Raw genomic sequence first — 23,014 nt, forward strand, 5'->3', positions numbered from 1 at the left:
ATATAGACCAAATGTTGGCAAATGGGACAAGATTTATTTAGGATATCTGGTCGGCATGGACAAGTTGAACTGAAGGGTCTGTTTCCGTGCTGTACAGCTCTATGACTCTGTGACTCTATAAATCGTTACAAAGCCCAAAGAAAAGAATGAAACTGGATGGACTTTGACAAAGGCACTGGGTGTGACAATGGCATAAGCAGTTCTGTCAACTCTGCAATGTCCTTTCGACCAACGTCCAGCAGCTCATTCCAAACTTGGGAGAATTGTCTCACAGATGATCAGACAACAGCTTTACACAGTCATCCTTGCAGAACCAGACCTTGTGTGTATGTAAGTCTAGGAGAGATAGGTTCTTCATCAGCAGGGAATCAAAGGTTATGGGGAACAGGCAGGAAACTGGATGTGAGGTGTGCTGGATCGACCATAATCCTATTGAATGGCAGGCCAGGCTCGAGGGCAAAATGGTCTCCTCCAATTCCTATTTCTTAGGTCTTCTGGTCCCTTAGCTATTGACTAGGTCCCCTTGTCATTTCACTGATAGGGCAGAAACCCCAGAGGGAAAGGTTGTTCTGTTTTGCTGCTCAGTAGGATGAAGGATTCACAGAGTAATCTTGCTCAATGCACCATCACCTCTTCCATGTCTGCAGAACAGATGGATGACTGTTTGTCATTTTAAAGAGATGTAACGGAAAGATGAAACTTCATTTGCTGCTGAACCTTTCTATTTCCAACTTGCCCCATTTAGTCAAGGTGACATTTGATGACGAGTGAGCTGGATGAGAGAGAGGACTGGTTCAAAATCTAGATTTCAGTCTCACAGTTTGCCCACTGCATACATGATTCCCTGTGGATTCAGTGACTCATAAACCAGGGACATAGTTTATTGACAATTGCTGCAGTCACTGAAATATTTTCCAGACACTTTCTGGAATAAAGCACTTTAAAAAACTGAATATGTTATTGGCAATATAATGTCTGGGGGCTGGCAGTGGGAATAACAAAACCCAGAAAGTGGGTTTTTAGAGAGCGAGGTTACGTGCAACAGATATACTGGAATTCTCCGATGATACAGCAGGCCTACTGATACATTAGAGAAAATAACTTGCATTTAGTCATCTTCTCAAGCTGTTCTTTGGGATCAAGGGTAACATACTTCCGTTCCAGTTTGACAGGTTCTCAGGTGACTGAAAAATTCAGTGTAGTAGTCCTGAGGGGTGGGGAGACGGGCTCTAATGCCCCAACGTCACCTCTTTGGATTCTCCATGAAGTTTCTGAATGCGTTTGCTGTCTGTCTGGTTGGTTAAATGCATCTGTCATCCCTTGCTAGTGCATTCCCCAGTCCATGAACTTCCAAATCTCTTTGACAATATTATAAACCTTCTCTTTCTAATCCAATGTTGTCCTTCACCTCTTTAGTTAGCCAAAGGTTAGTTAGCCATTTCTCTTCGGGATTTTTATTCTTTAATGTTGAGAATTATGAAATTTTTGTTTAAATGTAACACACCTCTTACCTCTGATCCAATATTTTAATCCCATTTATCTATCTACTTTACCGTACGTGTACTTCATGTCGATGTAACTGGCTTTATCATTACGTTCAATACTCTAGTTTCCAGTTTAAGTGAACCACTCAAACTCAATGTGAAATTCTAACATAATATGCTCACTCTTCCCCAAAGGATTAAGTTACTAATTAACCCTGCCTCATTACAGAGAACTTCAAAAATGCCTTCTTCCCAGTTTAGTTCAACAATAGTTCAAGGAAATTGCCTTTCATGCTTCCAAACTCGTTCTGATCATTTTCATTTGTCCAATTTGCCTGAAACTCCAAATTTATTTCTTTGCCTTTGTGATGAAATTATTTTATTTCTTGATTAATACTTTGTCAACAGCATACATAGTGCTATCAGGCTTTGTAATTTAATGTAAACTATTTTCATGTTTGCACCCACTCTCCAAATGAATTGGTCACTTAAAATCACTCTCCTGCTTTCTCCCCTAACCCTGCACATTGTTCCTTTTCATATAAGAATTTAATTCCCTTTCGAATGTCCTGATTGAAGGCACCATCAGGTAGTGCATTCCAGACCTGAGTTCTCACTGTGTGAGAAAGATTTTCCTTACATTCCTTTCCCTTATTTTATAAATTATTTTAAATCTCTGCCCCCTCATTATCAATCTTTTGTGAATACTTTACAGTTACACCCACAGCACCAGGTACTATTCTGGATACTAGGATGATTACTGCTGGTACTTGGAGTATAGTTCTGGGCACTGGGAAATACACATCAGGAACTCAAGGTACAGTTCTAGACAGTTGCTCAGATCTGGAGAGTTGGGACACAGTACACTTCTGGGCACTGGGAAATACACATCTAGAGAACTGAGCGCACATGGAGTCATAAAGTTGAACAGCATGGAAATAGACCCTTTGGTCCAACATGTCCATACCAATCAGATATCTAAATTATTGTCGTTTAGTTTGCCAGCATTTGGCCCATATTCCTCTAATCCCTTCCTATTCATTTACCCATCCAAATGCCTTTTAAATGTTGTAATTGTACCAGCCTCCACCACTTCTTCTGGCAGCTCATTCATACATGCACTGCTGTCTGCATGAAAACGTTGCTGCTTAGATCCGTTTTAAATCTTTCCCTTCCCATCTTAAACCTATGCCCTTTAGTTTTGGACTCCCCTACTCTGGGAAAATACCACGGCTATTCATCCTAAACGTGGCCCGCATGATTTTACAAACCTCTATGACATCACCGCTCAGCCTCTGATGCTCCAGGGAAAACAACCCCAGCCTATTCAGCCTCTCCTTATAGCTGAAACCCTCCAACCCTGGCAACATCTTTTCTGAACCCTTTCACGTTTCACAACATCCTTCCTATAGCAGAGAGACCAGAGTTGAATGCAGTATTCCAGAAGTGGCCTAACCAATGTCCTGTGCAGCCACAATATGACTTCCCAACTCCTATACTCAATGGACTGACCAATAAAGGCAATTGTACTAAATGCTTTCTTCAGTATCCTCTCTGCCTACAATACCACTTTTAAGGAAATGGACAGCTGGGCATTGATTCACATCTGGATCACTGGGTACAGTTCTGGGCAATGGTTCAAAATTGGATCGCTGAATGTACGTTTGGATCGCTGGGTACAATTCTGAGCAGTGCCACTCACCTGGAGTGCTGTGGCACTGGGTGTGGTTGTCCTAAAATAAACAATTAACAGGCATCTTTAAACATAGTTGCAAGGAACACAGGGGCAATTATTGAGCCAGATATTCCTTTGCTGGGTACAAAATATAACCACACATCGAAGCCTGTCAACAGTATGTGACCTTTCTCCTCTTCTGTTGTAGGTGTTAGTAGCTGCTCTGGGATGACTGGCCCACAAGCGAATGACCAAACACCCACCAGGAAACATATCCTGATCTTTGCCACGACCAGGAGTGGATCCTCCTTCCTAGGGCAGCTGTTCAATCAGCACCCTGCTATCTTTTATCTGTATGAGCCTCTCTATCATGTGCAACAGGTGTTTGCGAACTCAAGTACCAGGGTGAGGAACACATTGGACAGACGGGCTCTCCTGGGGGCACACAGGGACTTGCTCAGCAGCCTGTATGACTGTAACCTGAATTTCCTGGAGAATTACATGAAGCCTACGCCCAGGGACCACGAAACCACCGCGTTTTTTCGGAGAGGGGCCAGCAATGCTCTGTGTGAACCCCCACTTTGCCACTGGGATCGGGGCTCCAAGGAGGTGATTGAGTATCTCTGTGCCAGGCGGTGCAGGGCACTGAACCTGACCCTGGCATCGCAGGTTTGTCGGGCACGCCCTCACGTGGCCATCAAGACCGTCAGGATACCTGAGATCAAGGACATCCGCCTCCTGAGCGATGACCCCAGGCTCGACCTGAAGATCATCCACTTGGTCCGAGACCCCAGGGGAATACTTGCCTCCAGGATGGGCACCTTCACGGAAAATTTCCGAGCCTGGAAAATCTGGAACGCCACCGGCAGAAAGCCGCACAGCGTGGATCTGTCCCAAATAGCGACCACTTGCAACGACCTCCTCAACTCGGCAGGCACGGGGTTAAGCAGACCACCCTGGCTGCGGGGCAAGTACATGTTGGTGAGATATGAAGAGCTGGCAAGGGAACCTTTCAAAAAGACCGCTGAGATTTACCACTTCATTGGTTTGGATGTGGACAGTCAGGTTAAGAGATGGATACTTCACAACACGAGGGCCACAAGTGGCTCAACAAGGAATTACAAGTACACAACCACAAGGAACTCGTCAGCCACGGCAGAAAACTGGAGGCTCAACCTCTCCTTCCAGATTGTGCAGACAGTCCAACAGCTCTGCAATGACACTCTGAACCAACTGGGCTACCAACTGGTGCAGTCGCTGAAGGATTTGCGGAACCTCTCCAACAGTTTGGTGGAACCCAAGATTTTTGCTCCTTTCCTGTAGCCATGAACTGTGCAGCTGCAATAAAGACGTTTAAATAATGACCTCCTAAAGAAGTGGGGAGATGAGGGATGCCCGTGCAGGAGGAGGAGCCAGGAGCTGTGGCTGGATATCGGGCTGGGTTCAGGGTGGTACACACTGGTGGCCCAAGTCACACCCACACTTGGCCCTCGGGGACCCATTGGGTTTACAGCCTCTGGCTCCAGTTGGACTCCAGAAAAAAAAATTCCCAGTCCGTGGGAACAACTTTGGGCTGATTGAATCCCTGGCAGCAGCACTGATTGAAATCGAGAATGGAGAGAAAGAGGGAGTGAGGAATTGGGTGGGAGAGGAAGTAATCGAAAAGGAGGGAGGGTGATTGAAGGGAGAGGGACAGATTAGGTAGGAGAAAGGGACAGGTAGGATGAGAAGAGAGAGAGAGAGACAGTGAAAATGATAAGGAAGAAGAGCAAAAGAGTAAATGAGTGATGGAGAGGAAGAAAGTGCATGGATATTAGAAAGGAGAGAGAGAGAGTTTGGAGAGGAGGAGAGATTAGCTGAATAGGAGAAAGAGAGAGAAAATTAGGGAGAGAAGCAATCAGAGAGAGAAAAAAGGAGTGAGGTAGTGAGGCAACCTTAGGAGGGAGGAAACGCAAGAGATTAGTGGAGAAGAGAATGATGAGGAAAGAGTAATAGATAGAGAGCGCAATTAGGATAGAGAAAGAGAGTGGAGCTCTGGGGAAGATGAGCTCAAGATGGTTCCCTGCAACAGGCCATAAACTTGTCTGTTATCTCTGAACCGTTACTAGGATCCTGCTTTACAGCTGAGGCTTCCATACCAACAGGACACACCGTTTAAGGAAATTAATGATGTGTGCAGTATTTTCAGAAGTGCAAATAAAAGATTTTGTTTTATTTTGGTAAGAGAGAGAACTCAAACACAAGGTACTTGGTGATTTCAGTATCGGAGATGGGGAGGGTGCATCTTTTGACTGTAATCTTGTTTCAATTAAAAAGGATTGATGTTAAATCCAATGTTTATTTGCATGTGGCTGTGTTTTCACCAGGAATGGGTGGATGGCAAAGTGTTTTTATTATCTGCTGTCTTGTGTGAGTCGATGCAGCTAGAAACGGCAATGGAAATCAATGCTAAAATAAATATCATGTTCCTTTTTATTCACTTACAAGATAAGAGAATCGTTGGCTGGACCAGCATTTATTACCTGTCCCTAATCAGGGGCCACGGTGGCTCACAGCACCAGGGATCCGGGTTCGATTCCAGCCTCGGCTGACTGTCTGCATGGGTTTCCTTCAGGTGCTCCGGTTTCTTCCCACAATCCAAAGATGTGCAGGCTATTGGTGAATTGGCCATATTAACTTGTCCATAGTGTTCAGGGATGTGCAGGTTAGGTGCAGTAGTCAGAGGTAAATATAGGGTAGGGGAATGGGTCTGGGTGGGTTACTGTTTGGAGGGTCAGTGTGGACTTGTTGGGCCAAAGGGCCTGTTTCCACACTGTAGGGAATCTATGATAATTAGCTGGAAATGTGTTGCTGGAAAAGCGCAGCAGGTCAGGCAGCATCCAGGGAACAGGAGAATCGACGTTTCGGGCATAAGCCCTTCTTCAGATTCCTGAAGAAGGGCTTATGCCCGAAACGTCGATTCTCCTGTTCCCTGGATGCTGCCTGACCTGCTGCGCTTTTCCAGCAACACATTTCCAGCTCTGATCTCCAGCATCTGCAGACCTCACTTTCTCCTCAATCTATGATAATTACTCTGGGGTGTAAGGTGTTGAGCTTCCTTCTTGAATGGGTTTGGTCATTAGGTGTAGGTGGACTTATAGGGCTGTTGGTGAGGGAGTTCCAGGATTTTCACACAGAAGAAGCGGCCTTATAATTCCAAGTCAGGCGGGTGAGTGAGAGGAACCTGGATTAGTTCTGTTCCCATGTATGTGCAGCCCTTGTCCTTCGAGTTGGCAGAGAGCAGGTTTGGAAAGTGCTGACGAAGGAGCCTCGGTGTGTTGCTTCCAGTGTATCTTGTAGATGAGACACACTGCTGCCACTGTGTACTGATGGAGAAGGAAGTGATTGTTGAAGCTGCTGGATGGCATATTGATGAAGCGAGCTGGATGATGCTGAGCCTTTTCAGTTGCATCTCTCCAGGCAAGTGAGAACACTCTATCACATTCCTGACTTACATCTTGGTGGACAGCTCTGGGGAGTCAGAAGGTGAGTTACTCACTGCAGAGTAACTGCACAGTGAGTTACTCACTTCCAGCCTCCATCCTGTTCCACGGTAGACACAGTATTTATGTGTCAAAAAATGTGGTGCTGGGAAAGTACAGCCGGTCAACAGCATGCGAGGAGCAGGAGAGTCAACGTTTCAAACATAAGCCCTTTATCAGGAATGGCATTCAGTCACATTCCTGATGAAGAGCTTATGCTCAAAATGTTGACTCTCCTGCTCCTCGGATGCTTTTCCAGCACCACACTTTTTGACTCAGATCTCCAGCAGCTGTAGTCCTCACTTTTTTCACAGTATTTATATGACTGGCCCAGTTCAGTTTCTTGTCAATGGCAACTCTCAAGGTTTTGATGGTTGGGGTTTCAGTGATGGTAGTGCCCATGAATATCTAAAGGAGAAGATTACATTTTTCCCTTGTCAGAAATGGCACTTTTCATTGCTTGGCTCATTTATGGTTCAAATGTTACTTGTCACGTGTCAGCTTAAGATTAAATATTGCTCACATCTTGCTGCATATGGACTGCTTCGATATCTGTGGAGCCTTGAATGATGTAGAGCATTGTGTAATGATTTAGGTTTAGATTACTTACAGTATGGAACAGGCCCTTTGGTCCAACAAGTCCACACCAACCCTCCGAAGAGCAACCCACCCAGACCCATTCCCCGACATTTACCCCTTCACCTAACACTACGGGCAATTTAGCATGGCCAATTCATCTAACCTGCACATTTTTAGACTATGGGAGGAAACCAGAGCGCCCGGAGGAAACCCACGCAGACACAGGGAGGATGTACAAACTCCACACAGACAGTCGCCTGAGGCGGGAATTGAACTTTGGTCTCTGGCGCTGTGAGGCAGCAGTGCTAATCACTGTGCCACCATGCCGCCCACTTAATCATTAATGAATATCCCCAGTTCTGACCTTATGATGGGGGGATGGTCATCAATGAAGCAGCTGAAGGTGGTTGGGTCTAAGACTCTATCCTGAGGAACTCCTGCTGTAATGTCCTGAGCTGAGATGACGGACCTCCAACAATTACACAAACCTTTTTTATATTAAGTACGTCTGCAACCAGAGGAGACTTTCCCCCCCAGTTTCCATTGATTGAAGTTTTGCAAAAGCTGTTTGGTGACACCAAAAAAGAAATTGCTGAAGAAACTCAATAGCATCTGTGGAGAGAAAGTAAAGTTAATGTTTCAAGTCCAGTGATCCCTTTTCAGAATGTCCTTAATGACACACTTAGTTAAATGTGGCCTTGCTGCCATGTTCAGACTATAGCTGTATTCGGGTCATGAGCTCAATGGTCCTGGCACTTGCCAAATTAAAAGTCAGTGAGTAGGTCATTTCAGCGGGATGTTACTCATGCCCCCCAACACACTAACAGGACAGAGGTGGAACGAGTGGAGAGTGTCTAGCTCCTGGGAGTGGTCATCCACAACAAGCTTTCTTGAACTCTTCATGTGGATGCACTGGTTACAAAGACCCAACAACATCTCTTCTTCAGGCAGCTGAGGAAATTTGGCATGACAGCGAATACCCTTGCCAACTTTTATAGGTGTGCCATTCTGTCTGGATGTATCACTACTGGTATGGTAACTGTACCATTCAAGATCGGAGATGGTTACAGAGAGTGGCGAACTCAGCCCTGACAATCACAAAGGCCAACTTCCCATCTATAGAATCCAGCTATCAGGCCCGCTGTCAAGGAAAGGCTGCCAGTATTTTCAGAGATCCATTCCACCCTGGCAATATACAACCTCTACCATCGGGGTGAAGGTACAGAAGCCTGAACACAAGCACCACCCGGTTTTGTAACAGTTTCTACCCTCCTGTTGTTAGAATACTGAAAGGACTCACAAACTCTTATCATTCACCCGTACTTGTGTTTTTGTTTTTGCTGCTGTTTACCTATTATTTAATTATCTATGCTACTTAACTGTGTGATCTGCCTGTATTGCTCACAAGACAAAGCTTTTCACTGTGCCTCGGTACACGTGACATTAAATTCAATTCAATTCAATTCAATTCAGTTGTTGTAACAGTGCTGCCTTCCAGTGCCAGGGACCCGGGTTCGACTCCAGCCTTGGATGACTGTCTGTGTGGAGTTTGTACATTCTTCCCGTGTCTGCTTGGGTTTTCTCCGGGTGCTCCGATTTCCTCCCATAATCCAAAGATGTGCAGGTTAGGTGTATTGGCTATGCTAAATTGCCCATAGTGTCCAGGGATGTGTTAGTTAGGGGTAAATGTAGAGTAATGGGGTAGGAGAATGGGTTTGGGTGGAATACTCTTCAGAGGGTCGGTGTGAACTTGTTGGGCCGAAGGTCCTGTTTCCGTGCTGTTGGGATGCTATGATTTATTGCTTAATTCCACTGTGCGTCACTTCCTCATTCACTTTGCTGATGATTATTGGCTGAATAGGATTTGTTCTAAATTTTGGTCAGTTTTCCAGATTGTTGAGTTGATAGGAGTGTTGTAGCTGAAACTTCAATTAATTTCCAAGAAACCTCTCTGTAAACCCATCTCAATCCAGAAAATTCCCAATCAGTTCTCTATCTTCCAGTTTTCTACATTACCCTTAAAAAAAAATGTATTCCCAGCAATTCATTTGTTCATATAAATATTTATTCAAGAATTAGATATGTTGTGAATCCTTTGAGTTATCTGAAACTGTGGATGCTCAGTCATTGAGTATACTGAGTAATATCTGGAATACCCGAAATTCCTGAGGTTCCCTTATGAGGAAAGGTTGGACAGATTAGGTTTATGTCCGCTAGGTGAGCAACAAATAACTTCTTTTAAAGATTTATAAGCTCCTGAGGGTCTTAACAGCCTGCATGAGGATAGAATGCATCTTTTTGGAGAACCTAGAATGAGGGGTCACTATTGATAAGAAGAGGTCACCTATTTAATTAGATTAGATTACTTACAGTGTGGAAGCAGGCCGTTCAGCCCAACAAGTCCACACCAACCCTCCGATGAGCAACCCACCTCCCTACATTTATCCCTTCACCTAACACAACGGGCAATTTAGCCTGGCCAATTCACCTAACCTGCACATTTTTTGGACTGTGGGAGGAAACCGGAGCAAACCCACGCAGACACGGGGAGATTGTGCAAACTCCACGCAGACAGTTGTCTGAGGTGGGAATTGAACCCAGGTCTCTGGTGCTGTGAGGCAGCAGTGCTAAGCACTGTGCCACCGTGCCACCCACTAAGTCTGAAATGAGGAGAAGTTGTTTTTCTTACAGAGTGTTGTGAGATTTTGGAACTCTCTTCTGCAAAAGACAATGGAAGCAGTGGCTTTGAATCTTTTTAAGGCAGAGTTGGTCAGATTCTTGATAAAGTGAGGGAGTAATCAAATCACCCAAGATCAGATTGAATGGTGGAGCAGGCTGAAGCAGATGTGTGCCCTCTCCTGCTCCTTATTTATATGTTCATCAATTTAGTTTCAATGTCAATAGAGTTTAAAAGATTTAAGGGATATAGGTCGAGCTGGTGAAGCTGGGGTAGAAGACAAACTACAATCAGTTGAAATAACTGTCTGAATGGTCTACTTCAGCTTTACGCTGCTTTAAGAGAGTGTTGTGAGAAACCTGGATTTCTGTGTGTCAGCTTCCCTTTCCATTTGATGGATTGTTCCATCACCAATAATCTAATAATAGTTGGAATCAGATAGAATATGATTTCCATTTTTCTGAGCAAGTCTATCATGGAGAGGGGGCAATAGACAGTGTGGAGTGATTGTAAAATTGACTGCACTTACACCTTTGTCCTTCGGCACTGATTTGACAGAAGTGTGTTATAAAACAGAATTAAACATCAAATATTACAAACAGATCTTAACCCTGACTGGAAGTCAGCTCAATTACTCAGTTTGTGATGGCTTGGTAAGAGTGCATGGAATATGAATTTCAAGATTTGCACTGTACAATTTGGAACTCAACTTAATCTTTAGAAAAATAAAATCATTTATTAAATTTTCCGCAAAATAAACTCCAGATTTGCAAGTAGTATTTGCATTATGTCAAAATGGACCATAAGTCAATAAAAAAATTTACTTTGTGAATTTAAGTTCTGAGTTTAAAACACAGAAGCTGATTTAGTTTAGACAGACAAGACCTGAATTCAGTTTGCAACTTCAGATAACCTACCACACATTTCTCATCGCCACAATTTCGCCAGCAGCTAAAAAATACTTTTCCAAAACCCTCTACCTTAGTACAGTTTAATTCTGTCTGTCATTATTTTTTTTTAATGTTTTTATTTTATTCATTCAGAGGATGTGGGCATTGTTGGCTGGACCAGCAATTATTCTGAACTGTAGTGACTGTAATCAGGTCAGCCAGGTAGACTTCATAGAACATGGGTTCCCTGATTGGGGCTGTTAACCTGGTCCAATCAGAGCGCCCTGGCTGATAGATATAAATAGGAGGGTCAGAGGTTCTGTTCACTCTGACAACTGGCTCTGAGGAAGCTGGATCAGTGTCAAGCACTATACATGTGTAAATAAAGGGTGACTTGGAGATGGGAGACAGCCTCTGTGGAGTTATTTCATGGACACCAGGTTTGTCTCTGTTAACTTGTACAGTTCAGGATATATTTTATTTCCTGCATGAAGGGAGATGGCAATTCATTGAGCTAGTAATGCTCTGGGAATGTGGGTTCAAATCCCGCTACGAATTTAAATTCAATTAATAAATGAATCTGGAGTTAAAAGTTCATCCCACTAATGGTGACTCGCAGCAGTGGGAGTGATGAGAGCAAGGACCAGAGGGCTGCTGGGAAGGTAAATTCCCCATTTAAACACTTACCTTGTGGAACCAGCAGCTTCCATTTTGCAGCAGCAATGGGAGCAGTGAGAGTGAGGACCAGGAGGCTGCTGGGAAGGTAAATTTTCCTTTAAAGACTTATATTGTGAATAGGCAGAGCAAAAGCTCAACAGGAGTGGATGCAGACAAGAGAATTGCTAAACACATGAACTGATATATTCAGGCTGTGGCCAAACCGAAGACCCTACACGTCTAGTGTCTCCCACCTCTCTAACCAAACGTGTGTGGAGGCTTGGTAAGATAAGGCTTTTTTTGTTTTTTCTTTCATTTATTTAAACTATCTTGGTAATTTAGAGCAGAGGGTGGAGGCTAGTGCAGTTGAATGCTCCTCTTGCAGGATGTGGGAGGTAAGGGTCACCACTGGTGTCCCTGCTGACTTCATCTGCAAGAAGTGCACCCAACTCCAGCTCCTCCCAGACCACGTTAGGGAACTGGAGCTGGAACTGAATGAACTTTGAATCATTTGGGTGGCAGAGGGGGTGATAGAGAGGCGTTAGAGGGAGGTAGTCACACCTAAGTTACACAACAAAGGTAGCAGAGTGACCGTCAGGAAAGGGAAAGGGAATAGGCAGACAATGTAGGGAGCCCTTGTGGCCATTCCTCTCAATAATAAATATACCGTTTTGGATACTATTGGGGGGATGAGGTTTACAGGGGAAAGTCACAGTGGCCAGGTTTCTGGCACTGAGCCTGGCTCTATGGCTCAGAAGGGAAGGGGGGAGAATAGGTGAGTGATAGTTATAGGAGATTCAATCATGAGAGGAACAGACAGGACATTCTGTGGTCACGAGTGAGACTCCTGGATGGTTTGTTGCCTCCCGGGTGCCAGGGTCAGGGATGTCTTGGATCGAATCTGCAGGATTCTTAAGTGGGAGGGAGAATAGCCACATGTTGTGGTACGTATTGTTACCAATGACATAGGTAGGGAAAGGAAGGGGGACCTGAAAAGAGAATATAGGGAATTAGTTTGGAAGCTAGAAGGCAGGATGAGCAGAGTAGTAATCTCAGGATTTCTACCGGTGCCACGTGATAGTGAAGTTAGGAATTGAGAGCGAGTGCAGATGAACACGTGGTTGCAGAGCTGGTGTAGGACGGAGGGCTTCAGATACATGGATCATTGGGATACCTTCTGAGGAAGATGGGATTTGTACAAGAAAGATGGGTTGCACCTGACCTGGAGGGGCACCAATATCCTGGGTGGGAGGTTTGCCAGAACTCTTCAGGAGGGTTTAAACTAAATTGGCAAGGAGGTGGGAACCTGAGCTACAGATCATATGATGGAGGAGCTAGTGAACACCTACATACAATGTGCAGAGAGTCCATAAAGAGGGATAGGCACTCAATAGGGCAAAGGTGCAGTTAGTGTGATGTGTTGATGTGTGTCTATTTTAATGCAAGAAGTATCAGGAATAAGGGTGAGGAACTTAGAGCATGGATTAGTACTCAGATCTATGATGTTATGGCCATTATGGAGACTTGGATATCACAGAGGCAGGAATAGATGTTCCAGAGTTTAGATGTTTCAAAAGGAATACGGGGGAAGGTAAAAAAGGTGGAGCTGTGGCATTGCTAATCAGGGATAGCATCACAGCTGCAGAAGCGGAGATCGCCAAGGACCGTTTGGCCACAGTCAGTATGAGGGGAAGTCAGAAACAAGAAAGGAGCAGTCACTTTATTGGGAGTTTTCTACAGGCCCCTTAATAGCAATAGAGACATGGAGGAGCAGATTGGGAGGCAGATTTTGGAAATGTGTAGAAGTAACAGGGTTGTTGTCATGGGTGACTTTAACTTCTCTAATATTGATTGGAACCTATTTAGTTCAAATGGTTTGGATGGAGCAGTTTTTGTCTGTTGTGTCCAGGAAGGGTTTCTGATGCAATATGGAAATGGGCCAATTTGAGGTGAGACCATATTGGATTTGGTGCCTGGCAAAGAACCAGGCCAGGTGTCAGACCTCTCACTGTGAGAGCATTTTGATGATAGCGATCACAACTCCATGACCTTTGCTATCGTCATGGAGAGGGATAGGAACACACGGTGTGGGGAATTATTTGATTGGGCATGGGGGAATTACAATGCTATTAGGCAGGAACTGAGGTGCCTAAATTGGAAACAGATGTTCTCAGGGAAATGTACAACAGGAACGTGGAGGTTGTTTAGGAAGCACTTGCTGGTAGTGCTGGACAGGTTTGTCTCACTGAGGCAAGGAAGGGATGGTAAGTTGAAAGAACCTTGGGTGACAAGGGATGTGGAACATCTAGTCAAGAGGAAGAAGGAAGCTTACTTAAGGTTGAGGAGGCAAGGATCAGACAGGGCTTTAGGGGGTTACAAGGTAACCTGGAAGGAACTGAAGAATGGATGGAGGAGAGCTAGAAGGGGGTATGAAAAAGCCTTGGTGGATAGGGTTAAGGAAAATCCCAAGGCGTTCCACACGTATATGAGGAACAAGAGGGTGGCCAGAGTGAGGGCAGCGCTGATCAAGGATAGTGCGCCTGGAGTTGGAGGAGGTAGGGGAGGTCCTTAATGAATACTTCATTTGGAGGACAGCGTGAAACAGATTGATATGCTAGAATAGGTTGATGTTAAGAAGGAGGATGTGCTGAAAATCTCGAAAAACATAAGGATAGATAAGTCCCCTGGGCCAGAGAGGATATACCCAAGGTTACTACAGGAAGCAAGGGACGAGATTGCTGCACCTTTGGCAATGATCTTTGCATCCTCATTGTCCACTGGAGTAGTACCAGATGATTGGAGGGTGAAAAATGCTATTCTCTTGTTCAAGGAAGGGAATAAGGATAATCCTGGAAATTATAGACCAATGAGTCTTATGTCGGTAGTGGGCAAATTATTAGAGAGGATTCTGAGAGATAGGATTTATGATTACTTGGAAAACCATTGTTTGATTAGAGATACTCAGCATGGCTTTGTGAGGGGCATATCATGCCTCACAAACCTTCTTGAATTATTTGACAAGGTGACAAAACACGTTGATGAAGGGAGAGCAGTGGATGTGGCGTACATGGATTTTAGCAAGGCGTTTGATAAGGTTCCCCATGGTACACTCATTCAGAAAGTAAGGAAACATGGGATACAGGGAAACCTGTCAGCCTAGATACAGAATTGGCTGGCCCATAGAGGATAGAGGGTGGTGGTAGATGGAAAGTATTCAGTCTGGAGCTAGGTGAACAGTGGTGTTCCGCAGGGATCGGTTCTAGGACCTCTACTCTTTGTGATTTTATAAATGGCTTGGATGAGGAAGTGGAAAGGTAGGTTAATAAGTTTGCTGATGACACAAAGGTTGGTGGAGTTGTGGATAGTGTAGAGGGCTGTTGTAGATTGCAGTGGGACATTGACAGGATGCAGAACTGGGCTGATTAGTGGTAGATGGAGTTCAACCTGGAAAAGTGTGAAGTCATTCACTTTGGAAGGTCAAATCTGAATGCAGAATACAGGGTTAAAGGCAGGATTCTTGGCAGTGTGGAGGAACAAAGAAATCTTGGGGTCCATGTCCATAGATCCCTCAAAGTTGCCACCCAGTTTGATAGGGTTGTTAAGAAGGTGGTATGGTGTGTTGGCTTTCATTAGCCAGAGGATTGAGTTTAAGAGCTATGAGGTTATGCTGCAGCTCTATAGTGCCCTGGTTAGACCACACTTGGAATATTGTTTTCAGTTCTGTTTGCCTCCTTATGGGAAGGATGTGGAAGCTTTAGAGAAGGTGTAGAGGAGATTTACCAGGATGTTGCCTGGACTGGAGGACATGTCTTATGAAGAAAGGTTAAGGGAAGTAGGGCTTTTCTCATTGGAGCGAAGAAAGATGAGAAGTGTACAAGATGTTGAGAATGGATAGAATGGATAGCCAAAGACTTTTTCCCAGGGTGGAAATGTCTATCACAAGGGGGCACAATTTTAAGGTGATTGGAGGAAGGTTTAGGGAAGATGTCAGAGGTAGGTTCTTTACACAGAGAGTGGTGGGTGTGTGGAATGCACTGCCAGCAGTGGTAGTGGAGTCACATGCATTAGGGACATTTCAGTGATTCTTGGATAGGCACATGGAGGATAATACAATGAAGGGTATGTAGGCTAGTCTGATCTTAGAGTAGGATAAAAGGTCAGCACAGCATTGAGGGCTGAAGGGTCTGTACTGTGCTGTATTGTTCCATGAGTATGTAAGTTAGCTCGCTGAGCTAGAAGGTTTGTTTTCAGATGTTTTGTCACCATACTCGGTAACGTCATCAGTGAGAGTCTCTGGTGAAGCGCTGGTGGTATGTCTAACCTCTCTATTTATAGGTCTTGGTTTCTTAAGGAGGGTGATGTCATTTCTAGTTCTTTTTTTTTTCAAGGGAAAGTAGATAGGGTCTAAATTGATGTGTTTTTTGATGGAGTTCTGGTTAGAATGCCATGCCTCTAAGAATTCTCATGTATGTCTTTCTTTTGCCTGTCCTGGGATGTGTCTTTTATCCCCAGTCAAAGTGATGTCCTTCTTTGTCTGTATGTATAGAAACTAGTGACAGTGGGTCGTGTCTTTTGGTGGGCAGTTGGTGGTCATGTATCCGGCTGGCAAGTTTCCTGCCTGTTTGTCCAATGTAGAGTTTTTTACAGTTCTTGCATGGTTTCTTATGTAACCTTTGTTGTTTGTTGCAAAAACACATTCAATTCACTCATACTCCTCAGGGAAGCAAATTTGCCCTCCTTTCCTCAGTCTGGCCCACACACTTCAGACCCACAACAATGTGGTTGACTCTGAACTGCCCTCTGAAACGGCTGAGCACATCACTCAACTCAACGGTGTAAACACAAAGTACAGTACTGTTGCTGATGGAAATCTGCAAAACGCACTGAAGAAGAGGGGAGCAGCTGTCGTGAGACAAACTGCCAAGATTCTGCAGAGTTTCTCCAGCATTTTCTGTTTGTATTTCAGACCAAAATCAATCAGGAAAGAACAACAAATACTGGCCTTGTCAGCGATACCCACAAAGCAACAGCCATAAAAGAAAATTAAACATGTCAAAAGATGAGTTTGTTTGAGATGTGTTGATGCATATGTTTTGATCTTATTTCTGTCAAGTGTTTGCTTTCTTCCTTGTTTTCACCCCTAGCTGTGTATCATTTACTCTGTGAGGCTCAGATCAGTACTAAAGTTTGACTACACCAGTCCAGGCTCTCAGTGCCAAATATTCCAAACAAAAAGATTCTGAGATGAAAGCACAATCCTCCTGGAAATCTGACATAACATGGAAACACAGACAGGAGAGTGTGGCTCTTGGAGTCCGTATGAACTCCAGATCAATCATATCAGGTCAAAGGTGTGTAAAGAACTCCTCTGCTGATATTAATGTACCATCCCCTGACCCCATCCAACTCCCCTGATCCCACCCCCAGCTGATGAATTAGTTCCTCTCTGCATTGAGCACAATGGCAGGATGCACTGAGGAAAGCAAGGGCTTAGACTATACTCTGGTTGGGAGAGTTTCAATATCCATCATGAAGAGTGGCAGCACCACGATTGATTTGATTTGATTTATTATCACGTGTATTTTGTTACAAAATAAAATGAACAGTGTTGTTTGATGTCGCCGCTCTCTGGCGCCATTTTAAAACATGGAAAAATAAACTAAAAAATGGAATATAAAGACAGAAAAGTAAAGAAATAAAGTTCAACATTACTGTCCTTCTTGTTCAGTTTCATGGCCAAGCTGGGTGAGCCCTAATGGGTGTGGCTCAGTGGTTAGCACTGCTGCCTCACAGCACTGGAGACCTGGGTTCAATTCCAGCCTTAGGCCACCTCTGTGTGCTATGTGCATGCTCTCCCTGTGTCTGTGTGAGGTTCCTCCCACAGTCCACAGATATGCAGGTTAGGTGGATTGGTCATGCTACATTGTTCCATAGTGTTCAGAGATGCGCAGGCTAGGTGGGTTAGCCATGGGAATTGCAGGGATGGGGTGGGTCTGGGTAGGATGCTGTTCCGAGGTTTGGTGTAGACTCGATGGTCTGAATGGTTGGTTTTCACAGTGTAGGGATTCTATAAAGAACATAGCTGTCATACTGAGCCTATGGAAGGTGAGAGTGAGTCAACAGGATCCTGTCTTATCTGTCATGAAAACATCCAGGTGCGACATATTTGATAGGGAGGTCAGTATACAATCCTTGTGTAGTTGAAGACTTGCCATTGCAGTGAGGATAGCCTCCTCAATGCCGTGTGGCACTTCCACTATGCTAAATTTACGGGGAGATGATGGCCTAGTGTTGTTATCGTTGGACTGTTAATCCAGAGATCTTGGTCATGTTCTGGGGACCCAGGTTCAAATCCTGCCACGGCAGATGGTGGAACTTGAATTCAACAAAAATCTGAAATTAAGAGTCTAATGATGACCATGAATCCATTGTTGATTGTTGGAAAAAACCATCTGATTCACTAAAGTCCTTCAGGGAAGGAAACTGCCATCCTTACTCAGTCTGGCCTGCATGTGACTCTAAACCCACAACAGTGTGGTTGACTCCTAAATGCCCTTTGGGCAATTAGGGATGGACAATAAAAGTTGGCCTAGCTAGCTATGTCCTCATCCCATGAATGAAGAGAAAAGAATAAAGAATAAATGGGACACACTTTGAACAGATCCAACAGTTCATAACTACATATGCTTGAGGCCCTATGGACTATCAGCAGCAGAATTAAATTTAACATCAATTGTAACCTTCTTGCCTGGCATATCCTTCACTTTAGGAGACAGTGAGGTGTGCAGATGCTGGAGATCAAAGTTGAGAGTTTCCTGATGAAAGGCTCCAGCCCAAACGTCGATTTTACTACTCCTTGGATGCTGCCTGACCTGCTGTGCTTTTCCAGCAATACATGTATCCTATTACGATCAAGCTGGGGACCAGCTCAAGTTCAGTAGAGGTCCAAGAGACGCTGCCTGGAGCAGTACTTAGACACATAAAAAATAAAAGCCGTTCCTGATGAAGGGCTTTTGCCCGAAATGTCGATTTCGAAGCTCCTTGGATGCAGCCTGAACTGCTGTGCTCTTCCAGCACCACTAATCCAGAATCTGGTTTCCAGCATCTGCAGTCATTGTTTTTACCACATAAAAAATAAAAGTCAACTTGGTGAAGCTATAACACAGGACTATATCCAAGGTAAATACAAAAGCACTATACTATAGGCAGAACTAAGTGATCTCATAGCCTAGAGATTAAGTCAAAGTTCTTCAGGTCAGTCATATCTGCTTGTGAATGGTGGTGGGAAATTAAATAAACAATTGTGATGGAAATCTCCATAAATATCTGCATTGTCAATAATGAGTGAACCCAGCTCACTGAGGAACCCTGCATCACAGATGCTAGTCTTTAACCAATCCAACATGCTTCTAATCATGTCAAGAAATGGCTGAACACATTTGCCACAACAAAGGTTACAGCCCCTGACAACATTCTGGCTGTTACACTGAAGGCTTGTGCTACAAAATTAGCCATGCTTCCAGCCAAACTCTGCCAGTACAGCCTCAGCATTAGTATCAATCCAACCAGATGGAAAATGGCCCATGTATTTCCTACCAACAAAAACCTGGAACTCCTTCCCTCACAGCACTTCTGGTGTCGCTGCCACCACACAGACTACAAGAAGACAGCTCTCTACCAGCTTCTCAATGGCAACTGGGCATGATCACCCAATACTAACCTTACCAGGAACACCTACATATGAATTTCCTGAAGAAGGGCTTATGCCCGAAACGTCGATTCTCCTGCTTCTTGGATGCTGCCTGACCTGCTGCGCTTTTCCAGCAACACATTTTTCAGCTCTGAACCCCAGCATCTGAAGTCCCCACTTTCTCCTCATTCCAAGAACCAATTTAATGACTACATTGTACTGCCTCCAATCAATGAGTTAAAAAATGTGACATATTGGAGAAAGGGAATAATTAAGTATGATCCAACTGTGATCACTTCTTCAATTTCAGCTGAAAGGCAGAGACTCAAAAAACATCCAGGGAATCTGTCGATTGAGCTTTTATGAAGTATTGAAGTTCAAATAAAATGAACACTGTAATGACTATGTTCAATCCACAGTTTATTGAAGAGACACTCTTTTTGATGTGTACTGTGGTCATCACAATAGAAACTGCTCAGAGATGCCTCACCTTGTCTGTTTCTGTTGTCCATGAGGACGGTCCATCATTTAATTTGCACTCATTGTCAGTTTTGCTCAGACAGGTTTCCAACTCCTTCTTGACAGATCTTCATCATCTTCATTTTAAATCGAAGCCCAGCATTCAGCTCCTGGGGCTGTTAATGTCTTCTCTGCTGTACTGGCACCTAAATTGAAAAGCCAGTCATCAGAACTCTGCCTGACAATTTTCACTAGCTCAGTGGGAGACCAAATACAGGAACGAGATGTTGACAGCTCAGTAGAGAAGATAGATTATTTTAAATTTTTAGTCACGTGTTGCAGCGGGTTCTTCAGTCGATCAAGCCTCTTTGGTTACGGCCAGGTGAGGAGGGGTAATCAGCTCCACTTCCTTGTCTCCCTCCCTCAATCGGTGGCAACAAATATATTTAATTACTTTATTTGCATACATGCTATCACTCTTCAATTAATAAGTAATTTGTTAGAAAATGAAGGAAGCAATTAACAAGATTTTCTAAGGTGAAAGATAAAGGAACTTTGTGATATACTAATCCTGAAAAAAAAATGAAACTGCAATGTCAAACGCATGCAGAACACAGGTAAAATGTTTGAAAGGGAGAGCACATGATTTAGATAGGGAAAAATAATGCTCACATAGTTAAACAGTCCTTAGAGTTGTTGAGGCATTAGCTTCTTAACCTGAGATGAAAGCTGTTTAATGGTTGATTTATATCTCAATGATAGCAGAATTTGTAGATATCATTGCATTCTGAATGAATGAATAATTGTTTTCACAATTTGATTTCTCATTGGGTGTGTATTCTGAGATTTTAAAAAAAGACATGCAGAGAGAGGGTTCTTGTGACAAATTAGTTTTTCCTTTCCTTTCCTTTGCTCTGTTGCTGAGGAAGCCTGGAGGAAGAGTGCATCATCTTCCACCTAGGAACCCTCCAACCACAAGGGATGAATGCAGATTTCTCCAGCTTCCTCATTTCCCCTCCCCTCACCTTACCTCAGTCCCAACCCTCGGACTCAGCACCGCCTTCTTGACCTGCAATCTTCTTCCCGACCTCTCCGCCCCCACCCCCACTCCGGCCTATCACCCTCACCTTAACCTACTTCCACCTATCGCATTCCCATTGCCCCTCCCCAAGTCCCTTCTCCCTACCTTTTATCTTAGCCTGTTTGGCACATCCTCCTCATTCCTGAAGAAGGGCTTATGCCCGAAACGTCGATTCTCCTGCTCCCTGGATTCTGCCTGACCTGCTGCGCTTTTCCAGCAACACATTTTTCAGCTCTGATCTCCAGCATCTGCAGTCCTCACTTTCTCCTACACTTCCAAATACCCCACTTATATTACTTGCAAGGATACATTGCATGTGTTCAACTTTATACATTAGCGAATCATCATAGAATCCCCACAGTGTGGAATCAGGCCATTCAGTCTATCAAGCCCACACCACCACTCCAAAGAGCATCCCATCCACACTCCCCCCCCCTCCACCCCACCCTATCCCTGTAACCATGCATTTCCCCAGGCTAACCCATCTAGCCTGCACATCCCTGGACACTATGGGCAATTTAGCATGGCCAATCCACCTAACATGCACATATTTGGACTGTGGGAGGAAACCGGAGCACCCAGAGGAAACTCACGTAGACACAGGGAGAACATGCAAACTCCGCACCGACAGTCACACAAACCTGGAATTGAACCCGGATTCCTGGTGCTGTGAGGCAGCACTTATAGCCACTGAGTCACCTTGCTGCCCCTACTGTGCATCTGATATATCTTCAATTTTCCTCAACTGAGGATTCCACACAGCTGTAGTTAGAAAAGACCATGTTCAATCCATGTCACGTTCATCCACTCAAACCCACCACCCCTCCTTTTCCAGAATAATGATATATTCCCCTTGTTGTCCTCAGCTTTCACCCCACCAAATCAAGCTTAACAGAGCCTCACTTTCAACTTGCACCTTGTTTTTGTTTCAGTCTCTGTCTTTAATGCTTAAATAGCCCATAGCCACCACAATGTCTGAGGGGAGGATGTACCACATCCCCAGGATCTTATGTTTGATGAAATGTTTCCTGATATCACCTCTGAGCAGTCGTGCTCTATTTATAATGTTATATGCCTTTGGTCTGGGCATTGCTGGTCAGAATGTCTCTCTGTCTACCCTAATCTCCTAAGCATGATGGTAGAATGAGTGTTCCAAATGAAAGGGAATGCCATGTATGTTTTTGCAACCCATTCCCATAATTATCTCAGTAATTCTCCCTGTATAATTCACACCATTTCCGAATTGTTGTGCTCAGAACTGAACACAGTCCAATTGATTACAGGAGATGGTGGTGTCATGGTAATGTCACTGCAATAGCTATCCAGCTTGGGGGATGTGGGTTCAAATGGTTAAATTTAAATATTAGAAAACTGCGAATAAAGAATTGTCGTAATGATGTTGGTGAAGCATGGGGAGGCAATGGCTTAGTGGTATTATTGCTGGACTGTTAATCCAGAGACCCTGGTTTGAATCCAGAAATGGGAGATGATGGAATTTGAATTCAATAAATATCCAGAATTAAGAATCTAATGAAAATCATGAATCCATTGTCAATTGTCAGGAAAATCCCACCTGATTCACCAATGGCCTTGGGGGAAGGAAACGGCCATCCTTACCTGGACTGGTCCACATGTGACTCCAGACCCACAGCAATGTAGCTGCCTCTTAACTACTCACTCAGTATTTAAAGGTGTCAATAAATACCGGCCTCATCAGCGATGCCTTCATCCCATGAATGAATTTTTTTAAAAAAATTCATTCATGGGATTAAGAACCAATCTGACACACTAATTTCCTTTAGGGAAAGAAATATGCCATCCTTACCTGGTCTGGCTTACATATTACTCTAGATTCATGGGAATCTGGCTAATTAAGGATGGGCAGTAAATGTTGACAGCCAATGATGCCCACACTATTTGACTGGATAAAACAAAAGTGGTCACTTCAAAGGGTTCTGTATATCTGAAGCATTGTTCCTCCCATTCACAGTGAGCCCTCCTGAGGTAACATTACTCTTATTACTCCCTTTACACATAGATCAGTGAACTTACCACCCCACTAGGGTACATACTCAGTGAACTTACCACCCCACTGGGGTACATACTCAGTGAACTTACCCCCCACTGGGGTACATACTCAGTGAACTTACCCCCCACTGGGGTACATACTCAGCGAACTTACTCCCCACTGAGGTACATACTCAGTGAACTTACCCCCCACTGGGGTACATACTCAGTGAACTTATCCCCCCACTGGGGTACATACTCAGTGAACTTACCCCCCACTGGGGTACATACTCA

General features: G+C 44.2%; 1 protein-coding gene across 1 annotated transcript in view; it reads left to right on the plus strand.

Annotated features, from left to right (window-relative positions):
• si:ch73-62b13.1 (Carbohydrate sulfotransferase 1-like) overlaps positions 1-5,430 on the plus strand; it is a 28,320-nt gene extending 22,890 nt beyond the window's left edge. Inside the window, exon 3 of the mRNA XM_043708848.1 lies at positions 3,368-5,430. Within this exon, the coding sequence (XP_043564783.1) occupies positions 3,368-4,482 (1,115 nt within the window). The 3' untranslated portion in view covers positions 4,483-5,430. The remainder of the gene's footprint in view (positions 1-3,367) is intronic.
• The last annotated feature ends 17,584 nt before the right edge of the window (positions 5,431-23,014 follow it).

This window comes from Chiloscyllium plagiosum, chromosome 19 (genome assembly GCF_004010195.1).
Source record: "Chiloscyllium plagiosum isolate BGI_BamShark_2017 chromosome 19, ASM401019v2, whole genome shotgun sequence".
Lineage (NCBI taxonomy): Eukaryota > Metazoa > Chordata > Chondrichthyes > Orectolobiformes > Hemiscylliidae > Chiloscyllium > Chiloscyllium plagiosum.